The sequence below is a fragment of the Aspergillus tanneri genome (genome assembly GCF_003426965.1).
Source record: "Aspergillus tanneri strain NIH1004 chromosome Unknown AapTan_7_pilon_pilon_pilon, whole genome shotgun sequence".
In the NCBI taxonomy this organism is placed as follows: Eukaryota; Fungi; Ascomycota; class Eurotiomycetes; order Eurotiales; family Aspergillaceae; genus Aspergillus; species Aspergillus tanneri.
Window position 1 is genome coordinate 1,357,777 of NW_022984634.1, and position 23,946 is coordinate 1,381,722.

Consider the following 23,946-nt stretch of genomic DNA (forward strand, 5'->3'; position numbering starts at 1 on the left):
GGATTGTAATTCGATGAATTGTTGCCTGTAGGAGTTTAAAATCCTGTATGATCCATTTGATTTGACGTTGGTGTGTTCCGACGGTTTGGATGACATCACTGGCCGCTGGTCCTCGGGTTGTACTTATACTCGCCTCTCCTACCCACAGCCGTGATTGCTAATCAGCCTGGACAAATGGGCGCTGATTATTTTTAGTGCACAAAATGCGATGGAGCGTTTAACCAAGCCTTACCATCCCTACGATGATCCTTCGAACATCGACTCTGGTGCTCCGCGTTTCGACGATCGCCCGGCAATGCCGCCAGTAGCTTCTGTATGGTCTTGGGATCATCTCCAGCCACCGGGTTTCAACCCCTACCTTACTACCCAGTATTGGGAGAGGCCTGAATTTCCGGCTCACATATCGTCGACATCATCATCGCCACGAGGAATGCCTGGGTCGATCCCCAAAGTGCCCATTCCGCGAACACAAAGCCTCAGTAGCCGTTCGGAACGTCGTCGGTCGGCGAGAGCCTGTGAGTCCTGCAGACAGCGGAAAATCAAGTGTGATGGGAACAAACCGATCTGCCGGCAGTGCTTAGAGCATGATCTGCGATGTACCTACCTGGACGTCAAACGCGTTCGGGACCAGAAACAGCTGGGGTTGTTAGCGAGGAAGGTGGAAAGTTATGAGAAGTTATTGAGGGAGGTTGAATCGGAGGTCGAACCATGCACAGCAAGGAAGGTCAGGAAGGCGTTAAAAGTGTGTTGATTCCACGCTCCTTCCCTAGTCTTCCCCCCCCTCCCCCCTCTCAAATCGAGCCCATTGATCGAACAACCTGACATGCTTCTCTTTCACAATCCGCGCAGGCATCCGGCCCCCGATCGTCCACAGATGAGACAAGCTCCAACATGGAAGACGACTCCGAGTCCATCGGGTCACTGGATAACATTGATATGATCGATGAAGATATGAATCGCAGCGAAATGACCATAGCAACGGGCCATTTTGGGAAGAATTCGGAGATCTCGTGGATGCAAAGGCTGGAGGACGAAGCGGAGCGTCTTAGTCGACAGTCGTCCGAGTCTGTCGAGGATGCCACCCAATCGAGTGGCCAGCAATCACGTCACAAGCAAGTCTTTTCGATCTCGACGCTGAGCTACCATCTCGATGATCTCAGCATCCCTTTCCTCCACTGGGTGGACCCGTATGCGCTGCCGCCAAAAGAGCTGGCCGATCAGTTCTTTGAGGCGTACATGGAGTCGGTCCACCCGGTGTTCATGGTGATCCGAAGATCGACCTTTGCATCTCAGTGTCAACAATTTTTCAAGCAGCCGTTGAGACCACCTCGAAGATGGCTCGCCATACTGAATCTGATCTTCGCCATTGGATGTCGCCATCTCCGGTTTGTCAACGGTACAAATGACAGCGATATGGATGACTGGGTGTATTTGAACCGGGCCCGCAAGTTGAGTCTGAGTGGGAATGTGCTCTTTGAGCACGCAGACTTACAACAGGTCCAAGTGGAGTTTTTGGCTGCTCTGTATCTCCTCTCAGTGGACCAGGTCAATAGGTAAATCCAATTAAACGCGTCAGTTTGGTGTTTCGTCGTCTTTGCTGACCAGTTCACGACTGCTAGGGCGTTCACGATGTCCAGCCTGGCATTTCGATCTGCGCTGGCGCTGGGGATCAACCTTCGTTTCGCGGACGATCGCACGCAGAATGCCTCGAAGGAAGCACGGAGCCGCCTATGGTGGTCCATATACCTCTTTGAGTATCTACTCACTTCAATCACAGGCCGAGTCTCCTGCGTAGGAGATAGTCTCACCGCCGCACCACTACCAGTCCCGTATGAGGAGGAGTACTTTACGCGGCCGGAGGCCTTATGCCTTCTTCAGGACACGCCGCTACGAGCAAGCCGTCTCAAGATGACTCTTCTACAATCGGAGGATGAGATTCAGTCCAGCGCGGAATGGTTGGCTACCTGTCCAACCAGCCCGTCGCTATTTTTCTACTGTCTCGCGGACCTTACGACCATCACGCAGGCTGTGGCGAGCAAGGTCTACAGCATCCGGGGACTGCGAGATCGAGCGAGTCAAGTCGAGCAACGCATTCGGAATTACACCGTGACATTGGAATCCTGGCGGTTCAAGATCCCCGAGGCATATCGATTCACAGAGCCACACAGTGACCGGCCCGCCATCCCGGAAAACGGCCCTTTCCTACGGGAGCGTGTCTACCTCGCCTTCTTCTTCTACAGCGCCAAAATCAGTCTCTGTCGTCCATGTCTCTCGCACTCTACAACCAAGCCTGATGATCCTTCGGAACAGTTGAGCCACCGTGGACGCTTCCGCGCCGAGATGGCCCTCACCTGCCTGCGGTCATCCTGCTCGTTAATCGCCATCCTCCCTGACGACCCGGGCCTCATCTGGCTCTCCCAGCATGCACCCTGGTGGGCCATCCTCCACTTCCTCATGCAAGCCACTACCGCTCTGTTGCTTGGCCTGACGTTCTTCCCCAAAGTCGACGACGAGACCCGCTCGCTATCACCGGCCCTCAGCGTCCCCATCATGTTTGCATCAACCCGCAAAGCCTTCCGATGGCTGCACGCCATGAGTCACCAGAACCAGGCGTTCCGGCGCGCCTTCCTCTCATGCGAGAGTTTTATCCGCCGAATTGCGCCGCGCCTGGGATTGGATATTGGCGACTTTCCTGATGGAAGCGCGTTATCCCCCGTGACAGTGTTACCGGGGAATGCGAACTTCGGGCTTTGGACCTCTGGCTTTGGACCTCTGGCTGCCTGAGGCACAAGAAATTGCAACGGGAGTGAGATGTATTATCATGGCTTTTCTTTTTTCTTTTTTTTTTTCCCCCTTTTTTCATCCTTTTTGGAGAGGGGCCTACATTTTCTTACTTCTTTTTTATTTTCTATTCCCTTTACTTTCTGCCCCAAAAATCGTCTCCTAGTATTGTCTTAGGATGCCGTACGGAGTAGTAGATTGATAAAGACCAATGCCATCTCAACGTCTGTATAAATACAATCAATTGAGGTAATCAATAATCAACTTGGAAAAATATACTCGCAGATAAATAGAATAGCCATGCATCTAAGAAAGTGAGAAGGAAAACAGGAAAATGAACCAATTAATTGCAGCTAGACACAAACTACACAGGTCAAATCAAACAAGACAGACCACAGAGACAAATTCAACAGTGGATACAAATCAGGCAGGTCGACGGAGAAACAGGGGTAATAGAATAGAACATGATATAATATGATATGATACGCTGCTTGAACGAGACAGATCTGGAGATAGATAGATAGATTGCACTTACCATTGAATTTGATAAATAGATTGCACTTACCATTGAATTTGACGGACGAGATGGAATCTTAAAAGAAAATAAATAAATAAATAATAAACAGGCCATACAGTGATTAACAGACCGACATTGACAGAACGCAAGAGAGATAGTATGAAACAGGACATATATGAAATCAATAGAGGGATCATCAATCAACATGTTTAGAGTAAAAATAAAAAATAAAAAACCCGTAGAAAAATATTGGATTCATATTATTCAGTGCCGAACAGGAACAATAGATAAATAAGAAAGAAAAGAAAAATCACACGGTTAAAATAGATCGTAACATGTACCTTTCTTTACCCAGAGGTGACGAACTGTATGCCTGAGGTGGCAAAAAGAAAAAAACTTTGGTCATTTGCTGATGAAAATGGACATCAAAACAAAACAAAAGCAAGGTGGAAAAAGACATCCTCCCTTCACACTACATATGTTGAGGCATAAGGTATGCCCGCTTTCGAGGATCATCGTCTACCACGGGAGGTCCACGTTTTTGACCCGCGTTCAACCTCAGTGGATCCACCGGATGGGGATGAGGATGGGGGTGCTGGTGTGCTTGTGGGTGATGAGGAGGTTGGACATGCCGCGGCGGTTGGGGACGGACCTGCATCTGAGGCTGCGTCTGTGGTTGCATAGGCATATGCGGCTGAGGCTGTTGAATGTGGCCATGGCCGTGCTGGTGTTGATGCTGATGCTGAATGTGCATTTGAGTCTGGGCTTGGGCCTGGACCTGGACCGGATGTTGCTGTTTCTGTTGCTGTTGGTGCTGGAGCTGGTGTTGTTGTTGGTGCTGCTGTTGTGGCTGGAGCTGGTGTTGCTGCTGTTGATGCTGCTGTTGTGGCTGGAGCTGGTGTTGCTGTTGGTGTTGCTGTTGTGGCTGCTGTTGGTGCTGGAGCTGGTGTTGAGACTGAGGCGGAGGCTGGGATTGAGCTGCGGCCTGCACTTGGTTTTGTGGGGTCTGGGTCTGAGGTTGTTGAGCCGGGGGTAGTCCCTGAGCCTGGGCCTTAGCTAGCGCCTCGGCTTCGGCCTGCGCCTGGCGGGCGGCGACGTCGGCTTTACGAGGACGACCACGGGGACGGCCGGTACCGGGTTTAGAAGAGGCCGGTTTACGTGGGGGTTTCGGTTTGGGAGGAGCGTTGGGATCCATTTCGGACTTACGGGGGCGTCCCCGTCCCCGTTTCTGCGGAACCACGGTGCCGTCAGGGTTAGTGACCATAGGTGGTTGCGTAGGGGCAGCAGGCGTAGGGGCAGACCCTGGTGCCGCCGGAGGTGCCCCCGGTAAAGCGGGAACCGGCGCAGTATTATTGTTCGCGCTCGTTGACGATGTGGACTGCTTCGGTTTCTTGGGCTTCTTGGGTTTGGTTTCTTCCCCGGAGACATCAGACTTGCGGGGCCGGCCCCGGCGCTTGGGTGTTCCAGCTGCGGCAGTCTTCTCGGCGGGCACCGGTTGATTTGGAGCTTGACTGTGTTCAGCGACATAGATAGGCTGTGCTTGTCCGTTGATTTGGGTGGGTGCGATGGCGGGTGATGCTGATGCAGCGGTCTTCGCGGGCTGCTTCGGGCGACGTTTGGCAGGCGCAGTAGTGTTGGTGTTGGAAACGGTTGGGACGGCCGTGTCGTTATTATCGGGTTCGGGGGCCACCAGGTCGACATTTGCGCCCATTGCTGACGGAGTGGACGACTGTGGCCGGTGTGGCTGCGCTTGCTGTGGTTTGGGGGGTTGTTGAGGCAAAGCAGAGTGCGGCTGCTGATGATATTGCGCTTGCTGTGGCTGTTGGTACTGTCGTTGCTGATAGGCCTGGAACTGAAGCTGCTGGGGCTGTGACTGATACGGAGATCGTTGAGCCTGCTGCTGTTGATAGCGCGGATGCTGTTGTTGCTGATATGACTGCTGAGCCTGTTGCGCCTTTTGCGCCTGCTGGGCCTGTTGAGCATGCTGCTGTTGTGCCTGCTGCTGTTGATAGGTTTGGTGCACTTGCTGCTGATATGGCGACTGCTGTGCTTGCTGATATGGAGATAGATGAGCCTGCGTTGGTTGATATGGAGACTGCTGTGCCTGTTGATACTGGGCTTGCTGCTGGGCCTGTTGATATTGAGGCTGCTGTTGTGTCTGTTGATAGGAGTGCGCCTGCGCCTGCGGTTGCTGCTGTTGCTGCGGTTGCTGATGTTGTTGTTGCTGGGGCAGGGTAGTTGCCATTATGGGCGATGCCGCCGCCGGCGTCGGGGCCGTTGGATGCGCATGCGTCGTCTGCCGATGCTGGAGATGCGTATGTTGCATGCGTTCCAGGGATTGCTGGGGCGATGAGATACTCATGGCCTGCGCATGCGGAGACAAAGCGGCCTGCGCATTCATGGCGGCGGGGTGTGCACGGAAATTGGCCATAGGGTTCATATTCCGCTGCAGGCTCTGCAGTGACAGGTAGGGATCCCTTAATTGGCCCACTGAGTCCGTATTCCGTTGCAACAGGTCCGACGAACCTTGAGGCTGGAAATGGCTCGGGAAGGGACCGTAGCTCCCCCCCGCGGTCAGATTGACCAACGGACTGGACGACGCGGGGGTCATCTTGCGAAGATCGGGAGAATGGGCCGCTGTGAGATCAGCTGCCTGTGGTTGGCCCCGAAGCAGAGAATTATTGTTGGCGATACCGGTGCCATGGTGCGGATGGGCTGCGGCCATCGACGGGGATTGCAGATGATGTTGTTGCTGTTGCTGCTGCTGCTGCTGCTGCTGATGGGATGCCTGTTGTTGTTGCCGTTGCTGGGGGAATGGATTACCCCCATATCCCATCATCTTGGGCGGTGTTTACGGTGGATTGTCTGTCTGGAGATGTATAAAGACCCACAGGGACTGGACCGGATGGGTGTGTCAGGTGGCAGACATGTGACCGCATCCACAACAGGAGCAAAGTCTAAGTGCGCGCCGGACCTGACTGGTGATGGGTTGGGATTGCCAGTGACTTGAGAGTGGGACAATCAGTCAGTTAAGAGAAAGAACAGGAGGCGACAACTATCTGAATCAATTGAGTGCCGTGACACCAGGGCAATTGGAAGATTTCCCCGACGCGCCGAACAGCGCGCGTATCTCTAGGAAAGAGGAAGGCAAACGGATGGACGTCGTCGGTGGATTCGATTGGATGGCCTCAGGCGCGAACGGGGGTACGGGGAGCGGGAGGCACCCCTGGAGCAGTTCTGTAGGAAAAAATAAAAAAAAAAAAAACGGACCGGTTCAATGCAAGGTGTCCGGATTCAAGAGACGAAAAGACGACTGAATCCCTAGAAAGAGAGTCGAAACGCGTTGGAAATGAACTCTATCCGGGTCCTTCTGATGAGAACCATACAAGGACCGACCTAGAGGACGACGGTATGGGATCTTTTCGATGGGCGACCTTTTTTTTTTTTTACCCTTTTTTTGATTTTGGAATTTTGGAAAAAGGGAATTTTTTATTTTTCTGTCTCCAACGGAGGCGACATCACGTGATGAGCGACCATGCTGGCCACTCAGCGGCAGCGTGAGGCTTTCAGGCATGAATCGAGCTGGCAGGAGGCGACCACGGAAGAGCAAGAGAGCGAAAGAGTGAAAGAGCTGAGAGAGAGAGAAGAAGCCTGACGCACTGAAGGACTCTACAAAGGAGGAACAGCCGAGGAGGTCAATCTGGAGGAGAAGAATTACAAGAATCTTATTAAAAATCATAATACCCAGAATCAACCCATGCTGGAGAAAAAATAAATAATAATAATCATTCGACTAAATAATAAATAATAATAGTAAATAAATAATAAAATTTTATAAAAAAAAAAAAAACAAAAAAACAATGGAAAATCAAAATGCACCCACCCAATTTAAATACTAGCGAGAAAAATCCTCACGAAATCACACCCCCCAAAAGATCGAGCTGGCTGAATACCACCCACCTGTAATAATAAATAAATCCCTCTTGCATTTAAGGTTACATTAGCAGCTGGTCCTAGATGGGGTTGATTCGAGTCTTTGAGGATTTATGTCGGTGCAGTAGGGATGGTGTCGATGTCCTCCAGGGTATTATTTTGTTTAAAAAACAAAAATATAAATATAAATAAATAAGCAAAAAAATAAGAAATAAAATAAAGGCACAACTAAAACAAATGAACCTTCGAATAATTATAAAGAAAAATCATAAAGCCAAAAATTAAAATTAAAAATAGGTAAAAAAAAAAAAAAAAAAATACATACTCCGCAATCCCTGTACCAATAAAAAATAAATAAGTCATCAGGAGATAAAATCCACTCTTCAGTCAACATGCTCTCATCCTCATGTAACCATCACGAACCTAATCTTATCATCGGTCGCATCGTGGAATGGATTGCCTCTCATCTGAACTGGATTCATCCATCCACAGAACCAAAAAAAAGAAAAAAAAAAAAATCAAAGAATTAAATAGTTAAAAAATAATAATAATAAATAAATTAAATCAACCCACCCTAAGATAAATATGCGACTAGATAGACCCCATCATGCCGCCTTACTGGCATCCTCCTTCCCCTCCTCCTTCGCCTTCAACGCTGCCAGACAGGGTGCGAAAAACAGGCGCCCCGACACCACTCCCTTCAATGTCCCCACACTCACCACGATCCACAAAACGACCACACAGAGCGACAACACCTGCCACGGACGTCAGACCATCCCGATCATAAGAGCCACAGCAGTTGGAAATAAATCAACGAAAGGACAAACAGGAGGGGTCAGAACAAGAACGTACCGTGCCCAGGATTTGGAAGAATCTCGATGGGAGCGCCGTTCCCATCTCGCACGTACAGGTGGCGAATACCCCGAGGGGAAACGTGAACCCCCACCATCCAATATTGAAAGGGAAACTTTTGCATCGGACGATGGATGCTAGAGCGAAGAACAGCCAGACGAGCCCGAATGACCAGAGGATGAGCGCAATCATAAATCCCACTGTGTGGACCGTCTCCCCGGACGAGGCTTCCAGCGTATCGGTTTGAGGGAAGATCCTGTGTGCGACTTGTCCCAGTTTCAGAACCCTGTACAGCCCGTCAAACGTGAGCAACTTTAAACAGAGCAGGACTCCGGAGTGGTACTCACCCGAACCCCCCTTGGCCCAATGGGCCCAGTGGCAAGAAGACGCTTACAATCACCGCCTTGGGAGGGATTTTGTGGAGCGTGAGTCGCTGCAGATAGATGACCATGACCATCATCGCCAGTGGAAGTCCGATCCCCCACAGCATATACGAGCAGATAATGGTCCACAGCGCATGCTGCGGGTTAGAAAGCACGCCCGCTACGATGCCACCGGAGGAGCCGGCAACGATGCAGGTGACAATGGGCAGCAGCCACACGGCCGTCATCGAGGAGAGTTGAATCTCGTTGCCGCGAGCCATACTACGATGAGATGTTAGATACGCTCTCTCCATCCCCCCTCCCCCCCTCTCTCTCTCCCTACTTACAGCAAAAACGGCAGAGAGAGCGCCGTTATCACGGAGAAGATGGCATCGATGATCCACATGCCCCAAGCGGCGTTCCGAGTCCATTCCCCCCAGGCGGGGACGCAAACTAAGCAGAACATATTGACGATGGTCGCGAAACCCATGGGGATGGTGCCGATGAACATCGACTGCACAGGGTGAGTGATCATGAGGGCGAAAATCTCCGGATACAGCGTATACCGGAGGATGGTGATGATGCTGCCGATGGAGAACAGGAAGACATTCAGGGCGAAGATGACGATAGAGATATAGTGGAGCCAGTCGCTATTGTAGGGTAGGGTATTGAGGAGGATGGACACGATGCCTGTGCCCATGGTGACGGAAAACCATCTGTCTCGTAGTGGTCAACGATCTTGGAAAGCATTCTGGGGATAGATGGACCCGAGAGCAGCCCTACGAAGGTGTGAAATGGCGCACGACTCTCCTCCAGCCCACCTCATGCTTGCTGAGCTGAGTCTCTTGAGAAGTGGAAACAGGGGTAGACGACATGGCGCATGACGGTCCTGTTTGTAGTCCCTCGATGGTTGCCATCTCGCACAGTAGTCGTAGCAGTAGTCGTTCGGAGGTCCTCCTCAGCAGTCGGACTGGGATTCATACACTATGTGACATCGTCCGAACCTCCGCGCTGGACTCTAAATATTGCGACTGCCGTGAGTCGCCGACACTCTCTAGTCCCCGAGAGGTTTGACTCGGCCGAGACGTCACCTCCGTTGAAGCCATACAGCAGCCCCCGCGATACCGGCAATCCCAGCTGCTTGACTCAGATCCTGCAAACAAGAATAGAGAATGGGTTCCACGTAGGAGGAAATGATTGGAAGCCCTACGAGCTATCCTGGACGAGACTGCTGCATGAACCTTCGGCCACAGATGATGTCATCGATCCTGAAATATGCGACGTGATCCAACCACGCAGAACTACCATGGACAGCCTGTGGAGAAGACTAGGGATGTCCATATTAATGGATATTGTCGATGCAAGTGAGGGGTTCAGAAGTACTAACGAAGTAATATTTGAGGATATTAAGAAGAGAAAGAGAGAGGGGCCCACGTGATGTCCCCCTAAAGAAACATCCCCACCATCCATTTAGAACTGAACTTGAACGACGCAGACTGGAAACAGTGGGAAACACCAGCCAAGACGAGGAACTCGACTCTTGGACTCGACATGACACGCGCCATCCCCGAGGATGTGAACCGAATCGCCGAATTCCTGACCTATGAGCAGATTCCTTCGACTCTCCCATCGACCCAACCCGCCACGAACTGCATCGTGCTCTGCGTTTCTGCAATTCTGGACGTTGCGGACATCGTCTTCTCTCAACTCGAGCAATGTCCCACCCTGACCCAGACTTTGGTTCTCTGTGGCGGGATCGGCCACTCCACCCCATACCTGTATGAAGCTGTCGGTCGGCACCCGCGCTTTGCCCACCTGGCGGAAGAAACCCACGGATTGCCCGAAGCCCAAGTTCTCCACCGCATCTTCACCCGCTGCTTCGATGCGCCTCGCATCCAGCAATCGGGTTGCCGTGTCCTCGTCGAAGACCAATCCACCAACTGCGGTGCCAACGCGATCCACACGCGGAAGCTCCTGCTGCAGAACGACATCCCCCATCCAGGATCGATGCTGATCGTGCAAGATCCGACCATGGCCCGGAGGACAATCGCTTCGTTCGAGCGGGTTTACGAGTCGGATCCAACCCCCCCGCGCTTCTGGAGCTGGCCGATCGTGGTGCCGAGGGTGCGACTGGAGGGCCAGGAGCTGGTGTATGATATACCGAGGATACCTACAGATCGGCTATGGAGTCGGGAGAGATTCCTGGGACTGCTTCTGGGAGAGATTCCCCGATTACGTGACGACCAGAATGGATACGGGCCCAATGGAAAGGGGTTTATTGGACATGTGGATATACCGGAGGAGGTCGAGAGAGCGTGGGAGAGGCTACGGCGGATGGAGATGGCACGACGGTGATTTTCTTTCCCAGAGAGCAAGAGAGAGCAAGAGAGAGCGTATAGGTATTATCCTACGTTGCATGCTCTGAAGCCATACCAGGACCGACCGAGTCGCATGAAATATGGATTCCTAGAGACTGTCGGCCACCGTCTAATCCAGGGCGAACTTTTTTTTTTTCAACTGTCGGCTTCCGGGGATGGATGGGGGACTGTTTGGCGACGAACCAGGGCTTCCTAGGTGATATTAAGGAAGATTAAGAAAGACATTATTATCTGGACGACGGTGGACGATGTGTAGTACCGTGACATGCGATCTCTGATGCTGAAAGCCGGATCTGGTGAGATGTTGGATCCGGCTCTTTGGGAGCTCCAGGGACTTCCGCATCCGGCCAGGATGCCTCTTACTTTCCTCCATTTCCATCTCATCTCAGCCCATTTCAGACCATTTCATCTCGTTTCGTCTCTTCTTGTCTCTTTGATGGTCGAGTCTTGGCATGAGGCCATCGTCCCCCACGCTGTCGTCATGCCGATCGCAAGCAATGACTGGACTGACTCAACTCTCGTATCAGTCAACTCCATCTTCCCTCTTACATTTCTTCATCTTGTCATCTTCACACTCTCTCATCATCTATCCATTCTTTTCGTCTTTCTTTCGTTCTTTTCTCTTCATGTCCAAATCCAGTTCGCCACCTACCCCTCCCGACCCCATCTCGCGTCCCTCCGTCTACCGCGCCAATGCCGACGTGCTTAATCGCGCTCTGCAGTCCATCGGCATGGGCCGCTACCAGTGGCAGCTGTTCGCCGTTATTGGCTTCGGCTGGGCGAGTGACAATTTGTGGCCCATCGTCACCTCGCTAATTCTCGTCCCCGTCTCCTACGAGTTCCACGTTGCCCAGCCGCCCCTGCTGACCCTCGCCCAAAATATCGGTCTACTGGTCGGCGCTCTGTTCTGGGGTTTTAGCTGCGATCTGATCGGCCGCCGTTGGGCCTTCAACCTCACCATCGCGATTACCGCCATCTTTGGACTCTCCGCTGCTGGCTCTCCCTCCTTCGCCGCCGTCGGAGCCTTTGCCGCCCTGTGGTCTATGGGCGTCGGCGGGAACCTGCCCGTCGACTCGGCCATTTTTCTCGAGTTCCTGCCGGGTTCGCACCAGTACCTCCTGACCGTCCTGTCCGTTTACTGGGCGCTGGCCCAGTTGCTGGCCAACCTGATCGCTTGGCCGCTGCTGGGGAACATGACTTGTGCCTCCGCGGACCGCTGCGACAAGGCTAGCAACATGGGCTGGCGCTACTTCCTGATTACAATGGGTGGTCTAGCCCTGGTGATGTGCTTGGTGCGCGCCCTCTTCTTTACGCTCTACGAGTCGCCCAAGTACCTCATGGGCAAGGGCCGCAACGACGCCGCCGTTACTGTTGTGCATGAGGTCGCCCGCCGTAACGGCAAGGAGGTCAGGCTCTCCGTCGACGAGCTGGATCCGCTCGCCTCGGATGCGGACGAGGGCGAGTCCCCCGGGCTGAGCCGCGTCGACCACCTGCGCATGCGCATGGAGCCGGTGTCCCTGCCGCACGTCAAGGCGCTCTTCCGCCACCCCCGCCGCGCCTGGTCCACTTCGCTGATGATCCTGGTCTGGGCGTTGATCGGCCTGGGCTTCCCGCTGTACAACGCCTTCTTGCCCTTTCTGCAGCAGCAGCGCGGCATTGACTTTGGCGACGGTTCCACCTACATTACTTACCGCAATACTCTGATTATCGCCGCCGTGAGCGTCCCCGGCAGCCTAGTCGGCGGCGCCCTGGTCGAGCTGCCGCGCCTGGGCCGCAAAGGAACCCTGGCGCTGTCTGTCATCACGACGGGGGTCTTCCTACTGGCCTCAACTACCGCCGACTCGTCTGCCGCCCTGCTGGGCTGGAACTGTGCATTCGGCTTCACCAGCAGTCTGATGTACGCCGTGCTCTACGCCTACACCCCGGAAATGTTTGAGACCAAGGACCGCGGCACCGGTAACGCGCTGGTGGGCGCAGCCAACCGCATTGGCGGCATCCTGGCGCCCATCATCGCCATCGTCGCCGGTGTGGAGAGCTCGTCACCTGTCTATGTCAGTGGCGCCTTGTTTCTGGCCGCCGGCGTCTTGGTGCTCCTGGTGCCTTACGAGACCCGTGGGAGGGCCAGTATTTAAGGGGGAAGAGAAGGCCGGATTAGGGAAAAGTACCTTTACTTCTGTATATTATTCTTGATTGATCTCTGTAATTGCATAGGAACTCTTGAAGTCCTTTTCATCCGTCATGGCACGGGGACTTCAGGCCCCCTGCGTCTTTCTTGTTTTCTTCTCCTTCTCTGCCATGCTGCACTACAACTCTGCGCGCATGATATTTGTTTCCAGCTGCCGTGTGGTCCACTCCATGATGAGGGCCACCACCGTCTCAATTTCCGCCAGACTGTTGCTGGCATGGATCATTAACCGCACGCGGTCTTGTCCGCGTGGTACCGCTGGGAAGTGGATCGCGTTGACCCAGTATTGGTGCTGTTGCAGGTGTTCTGCCAATGCGTTGGCCCTGTCTACCCGCGTGATGAGTGCGATGACGGGCGACTGCAGCGGCCGCGAGGACCACGTTGTCTCCGTGGGCAGGGACAAGATATCCTTGCGACGGGCCCGTTGCCAGGTAGGGTCGTTGGTCAATCGATGGTAGAAGTACCGCACCTTCTGTTGCAGGACTTGTCGAAGCTGCTGGGGATGGTTAGATCAGTCTCGAAAGAAAGAGGTGAGACTTTTTCTCTCTTTTTTTTGTCTAATATTTATTTTTCAACCGCACCTTTTCGCCCTCGACGCTGGCGACCAGTTCGTATCCTGCGCGCACCCCAGCGGCGGAGAGATAGCTGGGCGCCGTGCTGAAGACAATATTGCGTGCGTAGTTGATCAGTGCCTCCTTGACCGTCTTGGAGCATAGGATGATCGCTTTGAAGGGTCAGTTCATGACCTTCCATCTCGGATCCCCTCCCCCACCAAAAAAAAAAAAAAAAAAAAAGAAGGAAGACAAAATCGGCACATGCTCACCTCCCATGGAGGCCAGGGCCTTGCCACAGGTGTGCAGTCGGATGGGAAACTCTTCCTCCAGTCCGTAGTGGCAGACATATCCCGACCCATTCGGCCCTACGAGCCCGTTGGAATGCGCCTCGTCGATGACGCACAGATAGTTGCCCGCCGGCAGCGCCTCACGGGCGGCAGTAATGATGCTATGGAGCGGTGCCATATCGCCGTCCATGCTATAGAAGGATTCGATGGCGATGAACACAACTTGTCGTCCGTGCGCCACGCCCTCGTCCTGATCGCGGATTTCTTCCAGCTGCCGCTTCAGCGCCGCACAGTCATTATGTCGGAAGGCGCGCGATGTGGCGCGACACTGACGTAGGCCATCGTGGATGCTGGCGTGCACCAACTCATCGTACACGACAAAGTCGCCCGGTTGAGGCAGGGTGGACCAGATGGCCACATTGGCGCTGTATCCGGAGTGGACAAACAAGCCTGTCGCGGCGCCGTGGAACTTGGCCAGGTCGTCCTCCAGGTCCAGCAGGTACTGCCGGCCACCCTCCACCGCGCGTGACGATGTACTGCCAACGGTGAACGTGGGGTGTCGTTCTAGCTCACGCAGGAACGCCGCCGACAAGAGCCCTGAGCTGGAGAGACCGAGGGTATCGTTGGATCCAAAGTCGACCGTGCCCATCAGGGTCGTCGGCAACGGATGATATAACAGTCGCCCTTGATGGCGACGATTGTCCAAGAGAGCCTGGAGTTTGTGCGTGAGAATGTTATGTCCGATGCTCATGGTGTTATTTCTATCTTAGAATTGCGTGACAGCCAGAAACAAGTCCCATCTTCCTCTGTTGTGTTGGGCATTGTTAATATAGATTACCTTTGCTGGGCTGACGGCTATCGCCGGCGGACGTCGGGTCAATGACGTAGTTCCCAATAGCATATCGCATTCGGACCCTCCAGACAAAGACCTCTTTCTAAGCCACACAGTTCGAAGGGAGGAGGGACGTGCCGACAGCGGTTGACGGCCACCAGGAAGGTTCTTGTTGGTCGCAGTATAAACCCTATTTTAGAATAACCCATCGGTCCTGTACCCAGAGGCTTGTGTTGCAACAACCGGATGCCCTCTGGACTATGCTCTGCCCTGTGCTGGTTCTCGCATCATGAACGAGTCATCTTTCCGGATATACGCGTTTATGGGGAGAGGTGAATCTCATCACCAAAGGGTGAAACAGGTTTCTTCTGTATCCCCTCCTGCCATGAATGGTATTCTGTTCGGCCTTACTTACCGCTCGCCTGTACATACCATGTTTGTGATATGGAGGGTGGGATCTTACCGGCTGGAAGGCTCGTTCGGGGATTTGTTTTCGGGGAACAGACAGATCCGAGAGATTGGTTACCTGGGTCGTTTGATTCTAGATATACGCAGCTTATCCATGGTGTGAAATCAACACTGACGTCAATCGTGCCATTCTTCGGAATCTAAGTGAGAGACTAGGGGTCTTCATTGGATGTGGTATGCCTGAAAGAGCTGTGGATTAGAATATATAGGATGGCGGCGCCGCGAACCTTTTGCTACACGTCGAAGCCTTCAATTCCTCTTGTGTCGTTTTCATTACTCGTCCACCACGCAGAGCCATGGAACGCATCACCCACGCTCATGGCATCCAGTATGATGGCGCGATGCATCTGACCTACGGTGATGGTTTGGCCAGTCCATCTGGAGCATCGGCTGCGGTCCATCGTGTGTCCGACACCGTGGGGATACTGTTGAACGCCAGTATGTCATTATCCAGCGAGTAGCTCTTATTATAGACCCAACATGCGTGCCTCTCGAGCTGTCGCTGCCCTAGCGGTTTACTGCCCATGCCAGGTACCACGAATACAGGGCTGACAGAATTGCCAGTCTATCCTCATGAGCCCTGTATCGATTGAGTGTCTATCTACAGCCCCGTGCAGCCTTATCTGTTCATGCCCGATTCAACGCGGAAGCTGAAACCGGGCAAATCTATGCAGCCAGCATTCTCCATTTGGCGACTCACGCCTGCGATGCTGTGTTCTGTCGACCGAGTGGCAGGGTTCAACAGCCGAAATTTGGTCTGAGTTTGCTTGCTGGACACTTGATCGCTGATGCTACTCTGGTGACAGTTCGTCGATCGACGGCCGTCTCTGCCTTTCTCATGAAGATCGCATACCGGCGGAATAGACCTGAGCACCAGGATTGCACCCCCACGGGCAATTGAGAGGTGAGAAAGATCTATCTAGTGGGAATATTATACTCTCTTTATAGAAGAAATGTATTCTATTTTCTCTATATTAGTTTCAACACAGCTTGTATATTTATTATATAAATAGTATAGCTGTGGATTCTATCGATTCCAAAAAATGTAAGGAAGTGTCTTTAAAGTACTGGACTTACTGGTCGATTATGAAATAGCTAAGAATAATCAGACTTCCAGGGTGTGTCAAGTTTGATCATCTTGGTATCGATCCCACGATGGTTACTCATCTTTAAACCTACTCGCAATGAAATACCACCGACTGACCTCATCTCTCTGATCCTCGTCATCACTTGACTGGTCTTGTTCCCTACATGCGCGGGCCTTTGCCTCACTCTGGATGGCCAGTCGTTTTGCCACCTCGTTGGCCTCATTCAGGCTAACCAACTTCCGCTTCTCCGACCTCGCATCGGCGCGTGCCCGACTGATATCGTAGATGGCTTTTGCATCGCTCTTTTCGAGGACATTATCACCCTTCCGGACAAAGTATTCCAGACCCTGATTCACCAGATCCTGATTCCTTTCCGTATTTCCCCTCCAGTAGCTCGAGCCCTGACTGGGAAGTGGCGGCGGATTCTCTGTCGTCTCTTCAACCCAAGTATTGACAGCAAGTTCCAGCGGCGTCGTACCCGTGGCATTTTCACGATGCAACAAGTCCGGTCGTCGATCGATCATCATCTCAAACACATTCGGCATTTGAGCCCTGACGGCATTATGAACGGGGGTATTCCCCGTTCCGTCCAGCATGGCCAGATGTCGTTGATCCGTCGGCTGCGCAAAATCCAACAGACGACGGACAATCTCCGCCTGCTCTTCTGTTTTCAGAGCAGGTCTGTACCCGCCTCGTGTGCAGCTGGACCGTGCATTAATGTGATGCATCCAGCGAGCGAGAGGGGTGAGCGATCCCGGTCCGTCTGAGGATCGTTCGGTGAACATCGAATGGACTAGACGACTGTCGAGGAGGTCGAGGAGTTTAGTGACATTGTCCGGGGTTTGGAGGACATTTCCGGAGATACTGCATAGCATGAGATGAATGAGGTTGTTGCCCTTGTTGTCTCGGGTGGTTTGGTTGGCGCCTGCGTCGATGAGCAGCTTCGCGAATGAAACACGATGGAGCGAGAATGCAAGCGCCAGGGGGGTGTATCCTCCTGCGGATTTGGTCTCGAGTTGTTCTGGGACGCGGGTGATGAGATACTGGACTAATCTCTGAGACTCGGCTGTTGGTTTTGATAGAATGGCGCAGTGGAGGACTAGGTGACCTGGGAGGTTTTAGCATGCTTTTAATTATAAATCAATCTTATGAGTTACTTACTCCTCGTTCCAAGCCATTTTATAATAGACCTCTCGATGCCGTCTCTGGAGCGGGCTAGTAGCTGCAGCTGTTTATCATTCTTGTAAGTCTGCGTGAAGTTGAGATAGTGGCGCTCTGGAGCTGTGCCCAAGAACCATTCGGTGCTACTCAAATTGCCCCGGAAGGCGGAAATAAGTAACGGTGGACTCTTCATGACAGGGTTGGGAGTGTCTCTACCAAGAGCAGCAGTTACCCAGTCTTCGCGCTTTTTCCCGCGGATCGACAGGCCTTGGTAGTATTTGGGCTTCTCGTTGACTTGCACACCACTGTTTTGGATGAGGGCGTCAAGTGGGAGATCTGCCCCCGTTCGACTGATGAGTTCTTGCAGACACTGCAGATGGCCCTTTTGAATGGCGTGGTACGTAACAGAGCTGTGGACCCTGTAAATCGGGGTCTTTGACTTGGGATTTCTAGCGCTCAGTTCCTCGCCCATTTCAAGCAGGAAAACCAGCGTCTGCACGTTATCTGTGCACACTGCATACTCGAAAAGACTGTCCACGGAAAACCTAGGAGAGGTGTAACTGCGTTGTTCGTAGTCCCAGAGCGTTTCGATGCTATCCATAAACATAGTGACGGGATAACGGTCCGTCAGCATCTGGAGTGGAGAAACAGTGCTTTCCACTTGCGAAGCCAGAGCGCCGATATCGTCAATGGTGAATTTGTCGTCGACGATTTCGCTGTAGACGCGGATGCCGTCGTCACTATCACTGTCTTCACCGCTATCGCTGATATCCATTTCATACCGTCGACGGCGCTGTGTTCCCTCGTCTTCGTCCACTTTGTATTGCGCCTGAGCAATCTCGAGGATCGCTTTGGCTGTCTTCAGGTGTCCTCGGAGTACGGCGATAGAGAATGGTGTTAAGTAGTTAGAATCAGATACGGCTATCTGTAGTGGCCGTTGCACGGTACCTTCGCCCCAGGTCCCTAATGTAAGTGCTTTGATGGTATCCAAGTCGTCGGACCATGCGGCTTCGAAACTGGAGGAATTAGTTGCAGTCACAAAAGCGCAGTTAATGACACGATACACTCACAGTTTGAGATATCCCTCGCTTTGCGCGGGTGTGAGTTCTGGCAACTTGAAGTTGTAAGTCACCTTGAAAGGCTCCAATTTGGTCTGTTTCTTTGAATAGTGCGAGTTTCTGCGAGGACTTTCAAAATCGGGAAACAGCTCGGAGAACGTCTTTGCCTCTTTACTCATTAGGTGGGCTTCCACCTTCTCGAATTCCTCGATGAGGAGCTTGATGGAGGCCATCTTCTGCTCAATTCCCTCTCTGTCTTTGGTGGCATCGGAGACCGCTTTCTCGTGTCGTCTTTTCTCTTCGCTTTGTTTTTTCCGTTCGTCGTCTACTCGTTTCCGGGTGGTCCACATCTTATAGCTGTCTTCTTCCAGTCCGTTTATATAGTGCTCGTCTGACTCGAGGGGCCGGAGTGTTGGTGGATGAGGCTTTTCCGGGTTGTATTTCCGCAGCTGCAACAGCTTGTTCCGGACACAGTCCAGGAGAGTTTTTCCTACCTTTCTACCTTGCCAATACTGTTCATCGCGCACCTGGTATCCTTCTGGAGCCATTGTGTTCGGGTCCACGCCGCGGTCTAGGAGCGCGAGAGTAACCTGCGGCATCTCTTTATCGACAGTGAGTATCACGGGCTGGATGAATTTGTGCAGGAACGTTTTCCTATTTGACTCGCACGAGTTTGACGCCACGCCAGCGGCGCGGGCAGATTTCATCAGATTTTCAAAGTCAATGGATGGTTCCGCGCCGTATTCAAGCACCTTCATGACGGTGGCGCTGTCGCGGGATTCGATGGCCACGTTCAGCACGGAATGCATCTCCGGGTGCCAGGAACTGCCATTTGTAGCAATGTGATTAAGAGCTTTCTGCGCGGCCGGCTTGCTTTGCTCGAACATGATATCCACGAGGTCACGATACGGCGTTGCGGCAATGTAGTGCAGTGGGGTGTTGTGGTCGAGGTCTGCCTGCGTTGGCGTGGCGCCGAGCTGTAGAAGTTTCTCGGTCATGGCCTTCGCTTTTTCCAGAGGCAGGTTAAGGGTCAGGGCCAGGTTCAGGATGGCTGCCCTTGGGCTATCGTTGTAGCTGTGGAAAAGCTTGATGGGCAACAGGACGTCTGCGCCAAAGGAGCCGACGAGTTCCTCGACGACGTCAACGTGGCCGTTCAGAATGGCCAGATGAAGGGGAGACGTTTTGCTGTCCCAGGACAGAACGTTGATGTCGTAGATATCTGGGTTGTCATCCGCGTCATCGGGCAAGTTCTCGACCTCTTTAACGTCGTTGGATTCTTTTTGAACCAGCACAAATGACTCAGTGGTGGTGGAGGTTCTGTGCTCTTTTGTACTATCGTCTTCCACATCTCCGGAACACTTGTACTCTTCGGCGGCCTTTCCTCGTCGGATTTCCGCGTTTTTGTCCTGTTCGGCTTCATTTTCTGCGCTCTTCGTCAGCAGGATTCGGACGAGTTCGACACTGCCCCGAGCGGCCGCAAGATGAAGAGCCGTACAACCGTCTGCCAAACGAGCCGTCAGCCTGGCTCCATGATCGACAAGACATTGCACAATCTCTGGGGTGGAGACCGAGCACGCGAGATGCAGTGGTGTCCGTCCTGTGTAATCACGATTATTCGGATCTGCAATCTCTTGTGACAGCCACTCTTTGACGCCATCGACATCGTGATCAACGATAGCATGGCATAGTCGTTCGGTGTTGCCGACATAAGCCATTTCTGATATGCCTAGTCAGCCAATGGAGTTTCAGTCTAGGACATGCACGAACTCACCCGTCCAGTCCGTCTCGGTAATCGGATTGAAACTTCCTATCTCCTGACGTCCGGGGTCGTCTTTCACGAAGGATACATCACCGGAGATGTATATTTTGCTTTCTTTCTCCGCCACTTCCTTCTCCTCAGATGTTACCGGCACCGGACAATAGCCACAGCAATCATGGATGACATCTTCCACGTTGCCGAAAAATGCAGGATGACGGTGGAGATGGACGTCTCTGTCCTTGGGTTTATTCCATTCCGCATTGAGCAGTAAGTCTTTTGTGTATAGTAACTTCTCGATCTTCTTGGCATGGAATCTTGGTCCATAGGGGATTGTCTGGACAGAAACTATCAGAAAGAGAGACAGTCTGTACCGAGTGGGTATACTCACCACAGTGTGATAATCAGAGACCTCTTCACCATCCACCCACTCAGGCGTCTCATCTTCCCAATCATTCTTTATATTCCCGCGTAACTGGCGGACGTACCTTTGCGGACGAGCTGGTCGACCACGCTCCAGACGTCTTTGATCGAGGTATGCCTCTCTATCGGATGATTTTGGCAGTTTTTCGAGCACGAGAAGACGCGCTAAGCCCACCGTTCCGGAGAAGCTTCTCTCAAAAATAGTCTGGGAGGTTAGCTAGATGTGACAAGAAAAAGAAACAAATATGGAGAATAGAGGCTTACTGGATCCACTCGCGATCGGTCTAGCTCAGGCCAGAATATCTCGAACCCACGATGGGAATACTTGGAGAGACGATTCTCATATGACGGCGAACGTCTCGATAAATCAACCCGATTTATCTGGGTAATATATGAAGCTAACGCACGGGGCGAAACATAGACCTGTTTACCATCAAACGCGGCACACGAGCAATCCACATCGAACCCGGTCAAAATCTCCGCGATGGACTTGTAGATCCGGAGGACGATCTGCACATGACGGGTAGGATACTGAGAGACGATAGTGATGGTATTCTTGGTTCGAACGGTGGTGGTCTCGTACAGGATCGCGTTCTTGATCTTGTCCTCGATGGTCTTGATCTTTTCAATGGCCTGTTCTTCCGTCAATCCGTACAAGAAGAGATCGACGTCCGACGCAGGAGCGAACTGGTCATGATAGAATTGACGGAGCGCACGCTTTGAACCGCGATATATCTCTGGCACAGGCAATAGCGAGGTCACCACTGCACTTCCTGCCACCACGACGTTACTCCAGTCCATGTCGCTGAGGGATCCCTCGGAGAAGATAGTGAAGTTCTTCTTGAACTCATCCAGTGTTGGTACCACGGCGCTTGAGCCATTTGGACGGCGGTCCTGCAGAGGGAGAATGTACTTCTCCCGGGTCTCTGGACTCTCCGAGGGAATATCCCGGGCTTGGATGCGGACATCACTCGAGCCGTTGCTGTCATATAGAGGAACTATATCAATGCAGTTGTCTTTCAGTGCAGGATGGGAGGGCTCCTGGGCAAAGAGCTTGCGTACAACTCTCTCGTATTTATTGAATGGCTGCAAGAGCTCCTCAATAGGGGTATTCGGGTGATCTCGTATCCAGTTCACCAGATACTGATGCTTGGCCGGCAATGGGGGGAGAGTGAATGTCATGTTGTATACTGTGAAAGACAGAACAGGGTATCAGAACTGAAATTTTTAGAGACAAGACTGGAATCAGAAACAAGACAAAGCTCAAGGCAAAACTCAAGACAGACTCAAGGTAATAGCTAGAAAGAATCCGCGAATAGCTCGTATATAAGACTATGTGCTGGGATTCCTGAAACGGTTAGCCCCAGGTTGTCATTGGCAGAAACTCACCGCCATCCAGGGATGGGGCCTATTTCAGGCAGGATTAGGCAGGATTAGGCAGGATCAGGCTGCACTAGGCTGCAATAGGCTGGCTAGACTTGGCAAACGTCATTCCCGTTGATAACTATACAGTAAATCAGTCAACAGTGTATAAAATATGCATAATATATGAGCTCCTAGAGGTATGGTACTTTGTGGCCGAACAATTCTTTCATACGCAATCTCACAAATATGAATTGGCAATAGCAATTCTAATCTATGCGCTCAAACCAAATCTTCTCACGCAATGCAGGCTCTAATTCTATTCCGATTTTCTGGGCTGTCCCCGTTGAATCAATAACGAATTCCACCCTGAAACCCTCACGCGAGGCACTTCCGTTCCCTGGAGAATACAGGAATCCGATGAAAAATTCGCCGCTTGCATGCTGCAGCGCAAGACGTAGCTTTTCGGCGCGGTCCGAGAGATCTGCGCTCAGCTGTTCGTCCAAGACCAGGGGAATCGGACCGTATGCGGGATGGCTGTAGATACCGGCGTATTGATGCAGAGGTAGAGAATGGGGAATAGGAGGATCAGGGAGACAAGGGTAGAGTTTCTTCTTCGTGTCGTCGGAGCGGTCTAGCCCAGTATTTTTCTGCGTCGTCTCCTGTTTGATGGTCACTCTCTCTCCATCCTTGGGAGTATGGTTTACTCCCAGCTGATCAATCAGGTAGAGATATAGCTCCTGCGCCACGTTTCTCGCAGAGGTTGCGTTCCCCATCATGGCAAACCCCCACTGCTTGTCCGGGATAAACCCCACCATGATTCCGAACCCAGGCCAGCTCCCACTGTGCCAATACAGCTGCTCGCCGTCAATCTGGTCTATGAACCATCCGAGAGCGTACAGATGATACGGGGCCTTTGGAGCCACGATATCATCAGTGTTTGAAATGATAGATCGAGGATGAAGAAGGGCCGCATGGCCCTCCGTCGAAATCGGACCGGTTCGGTAAATCATCGCTCTCAACCATTTAGTGTAGTCCAGGACCGTGCTGACCATTGCACTTGCGCCCGTCATCGCGGCATAATCGAGGTAGGGCTCACTGACGTACTGTTCTGCTTCCGGGGCCCAGGTGTAGCCGCGAACTAGTCTGGGTGCCGTCGATGGGTCTCGACTGACGGCTTGGACATCAAAATACGTATCATGCATGGCGAGTGGGGTCCAGATCTGTTTCTGGAGTGTCGTGCCGAGACTTTCGCCGTTGATTTGCTCGAGGACATGCGAGATGGCCATGTACATCTGGTTACTGTAGGCGAAGGTTGTCCTCGGTGCACACGCAAGCGGGAGATGTCTGAGGTTCCGAACTGCATGGCGTAAGGTTTCATTCGGGTTGGCCAGGAGAGTGGCATATACGTGGGTCGGGAGCCCGGATCGATGGGATAAAGCGTCTTCGATTGTGGTGTTGCAAGTGGTGTGGTCATCTGCGAGGATAAAGTCATCTCTGATCAAGGACGATATGGGCGTGTCCCAGTTGATGGGGGAGGAGGATGATTTCCGTTCGTCTATTGCCAGAGATACTGCCGCAGCCGTGAAAGCTTTGGTGGTGCTGCAGGTGGAGAAGAGGGAGTCGGTCGTCATCTTCTTTGTGGGGAACTCGGCAATGCCGTAGGCCTGTAGTGACAGTTAGATGCCTGATCCCTTGATTTTATGGGTCTTACCTTGGAGTAAGTGCTGGATCTGTGGACGACTGCAATGGTGATGCCGGGAACCTTCCATTTTTCCAGCTGTTCCTGGACCAGACGGTCGAATTCGGGGGTAAATGGGGAGTTGGCTGATCGGAGAACCATTTTGATCAAGAGTGAAGGAGGGGGAGTTGAATTGCGGGGCTAATAGATTAATATATTTTGTCTTGCCTGCTGCCTAGTCACTATTCAGATGTCATTTTCTTTTGGT

The 23,946-nt window shown here is 52.4% G+C and overlaps 9 protein-coding genes across 9 annotated transcripts; 4 read left to right on the forward strand and 5 right to left on the reverse strand.

The window, feature by feature from the left end:
- Positions 1-208: 208 nt before the first annotated feature.
- ATNIH1004_007023 (uncharacterized protein) lies at positions 209-2,784 on the forward strand (the record flags this gene model as incomplete). Its single annotated transcript, XM_033571650.1, has 3 exons — positions 209-742; positions 850-1,553; positions 1,620-2,784. The coding sequence occupies 3 exons, from the start codon at positions 209-211 to the stop codon at positions 2,782-2,784; spliced, it is 2,403 nt and encodes an 800-aa protein (XP_033424965.1).
- A 986-nt stretch (positions 2,785-3,770) lies between these two features.
- Positions 3,771-6,137, reverse strand: ATNIH1004_007024 (uncharacterized protein; the record flags this gene model as incomplete). Its single annotated transcript, XM_033571651.1, has 1 exon — positions 3,771-6,137. One exon carries the CDS (start codon positions 6,135-6,137, stop codon positions 3,771-3,773), a length of 2,367 nt encoding a protein of 788 aa, XP_033424966.1.
- A 1,699-nt stretch (positions 6,138-7,836) lies between these two features.
- ATNIH1004_007025 (TDT family transporter) lies at positions 7,837-9,145 on the reverse strand (the record flags this gene model as incomplete). The annotated part of the gene is made up of 4 exons (XM_033571652.1): positions 7,837-7,986; positions 8,084-8,369; positions 8,431-8,727; positions 8,793-9,145. The coding sequence occupies 4 exons, from the start codon at positions 9,143-9,145 to the stop codon at positions 7,837-7,839; spliced, it is 1,086 nt and encodes a 361-aa protein (XP_033424967.1).
- An 851-nt stretch (positions 9,146-9,996) lies between these two features.
- ATNIH1004_007026 (YdcF family protein) lies at positions 9,997-10,800 on the forward strand (the record flags this gene model as incomplete). The annotated part of the gene is made up of 1 exon (XM_033571653.1): positions 9,997-10,800. The coding sequence occupies one exon, from the start codon at positions 9,997-9,999 to the stop codon at positions 10,798-10,800; it is 804 nt and encodes a 267-aa protein (XP_033424968.1).
- Positions 10,801-11,449: 649 nt separating this feature from the next.
- ATNIH1004_007027 (putative sugar transporter) lies at positions 11,450-12,955 on the forward strand (the record flags this gene model as incomplete). Its single annotated transcript, XM_033571654.1, has 1 exon — positions 11,450-12,955. The coding sequence occupies one exon, from the start codon at positions 11,450-11,452 to the stop codon at positions 12,953-12,955; it is 1,506 nt and encodes a 501-aa protein (XP_033424969.1).
- A 171-nt stretch (positions 12,956-13,126) lies between these two features.
- On the reverse strand, positions 13,127-14,600 carry ATNIH1004_007028 (aminotransferase class I/II-fold pyridoxal phosphate-dependent enzyme; the record flags this gene model as incomplete). The annotated part of the gene is made up of 3 exons (XM_033571655.1): positions 13,127-13,504; positions 13,590-13,732; positions 13,832-14,600. 3 exons carry the CDS (start codon positions 14,598-14,600, stop codon positions 13,127-13,129), a joined length of 1,290 nt encoding a protein of 429 aa, XP_033424970.1.
- An 845-nt stretch (positions 14,601-15,445) lies between these two features.
- ATNIH1004_007029 (uncharacterized protein) lies at positions 15,446-16,050 on the forward strand (the record flags this gene model as incomplete). Its single annotated transcript, XM_033571656.1, has 2 exons — positions 15,446-15,587; positions 15,728-16,050. The coding sequence occupies 2 exons, from the start codon at positions 15,446-15,448 to the stop codon at positions 16,048-16,050; spliced, it is 465 nt and encodes a 154-aa protein (XP_033424971.1).
- A 258-nt stretch (positions 16,051-16,308) lies between these two features.
- On the reverse strand, positions 16,309-21,817 carry ATNIH1004_007030 (ankyrin repeat protein; the record flags this gene model as incomplete). Its single annotated transcript, XM_033571657.1, has 6 exons — positions 16,309-17,345; positions 17,399-18,414; positions 18,469-20,173; positions 20,228-20,549; positions 20,604-20,840; positions 20,900-21,817. The coding sequence occupies 6 exons, from the start codon at positions 21,815-21,817 to the stop codon at positions 16,309-16,311; spliced, it is 5,235 nt and encodes a 1,744-aa protein (XP_033424972.1).
- Positions 21,818-22,266: 449 nt separating this feature from the next.
- Positions 22,267-23,840, reverse strand: ATNIH1004_007031 (uncharacterized protein; the record flags this gene model as incomplete). The annotated part of the gene is made up of 2 exons (XM_033571658.1): positions 22,267-23,664; positions 23,712-23,840. The coding sequence occupies 2 exons, from the start codon at positions 23,838-23,840 to the stop codon at positions 22,267-22,269; spliced, it is 1,527 nt and encodes a 508-aa protein (XP_033424973.1).
- Positions 23,841-23,946: the final 106 nt, after the last annotated feature.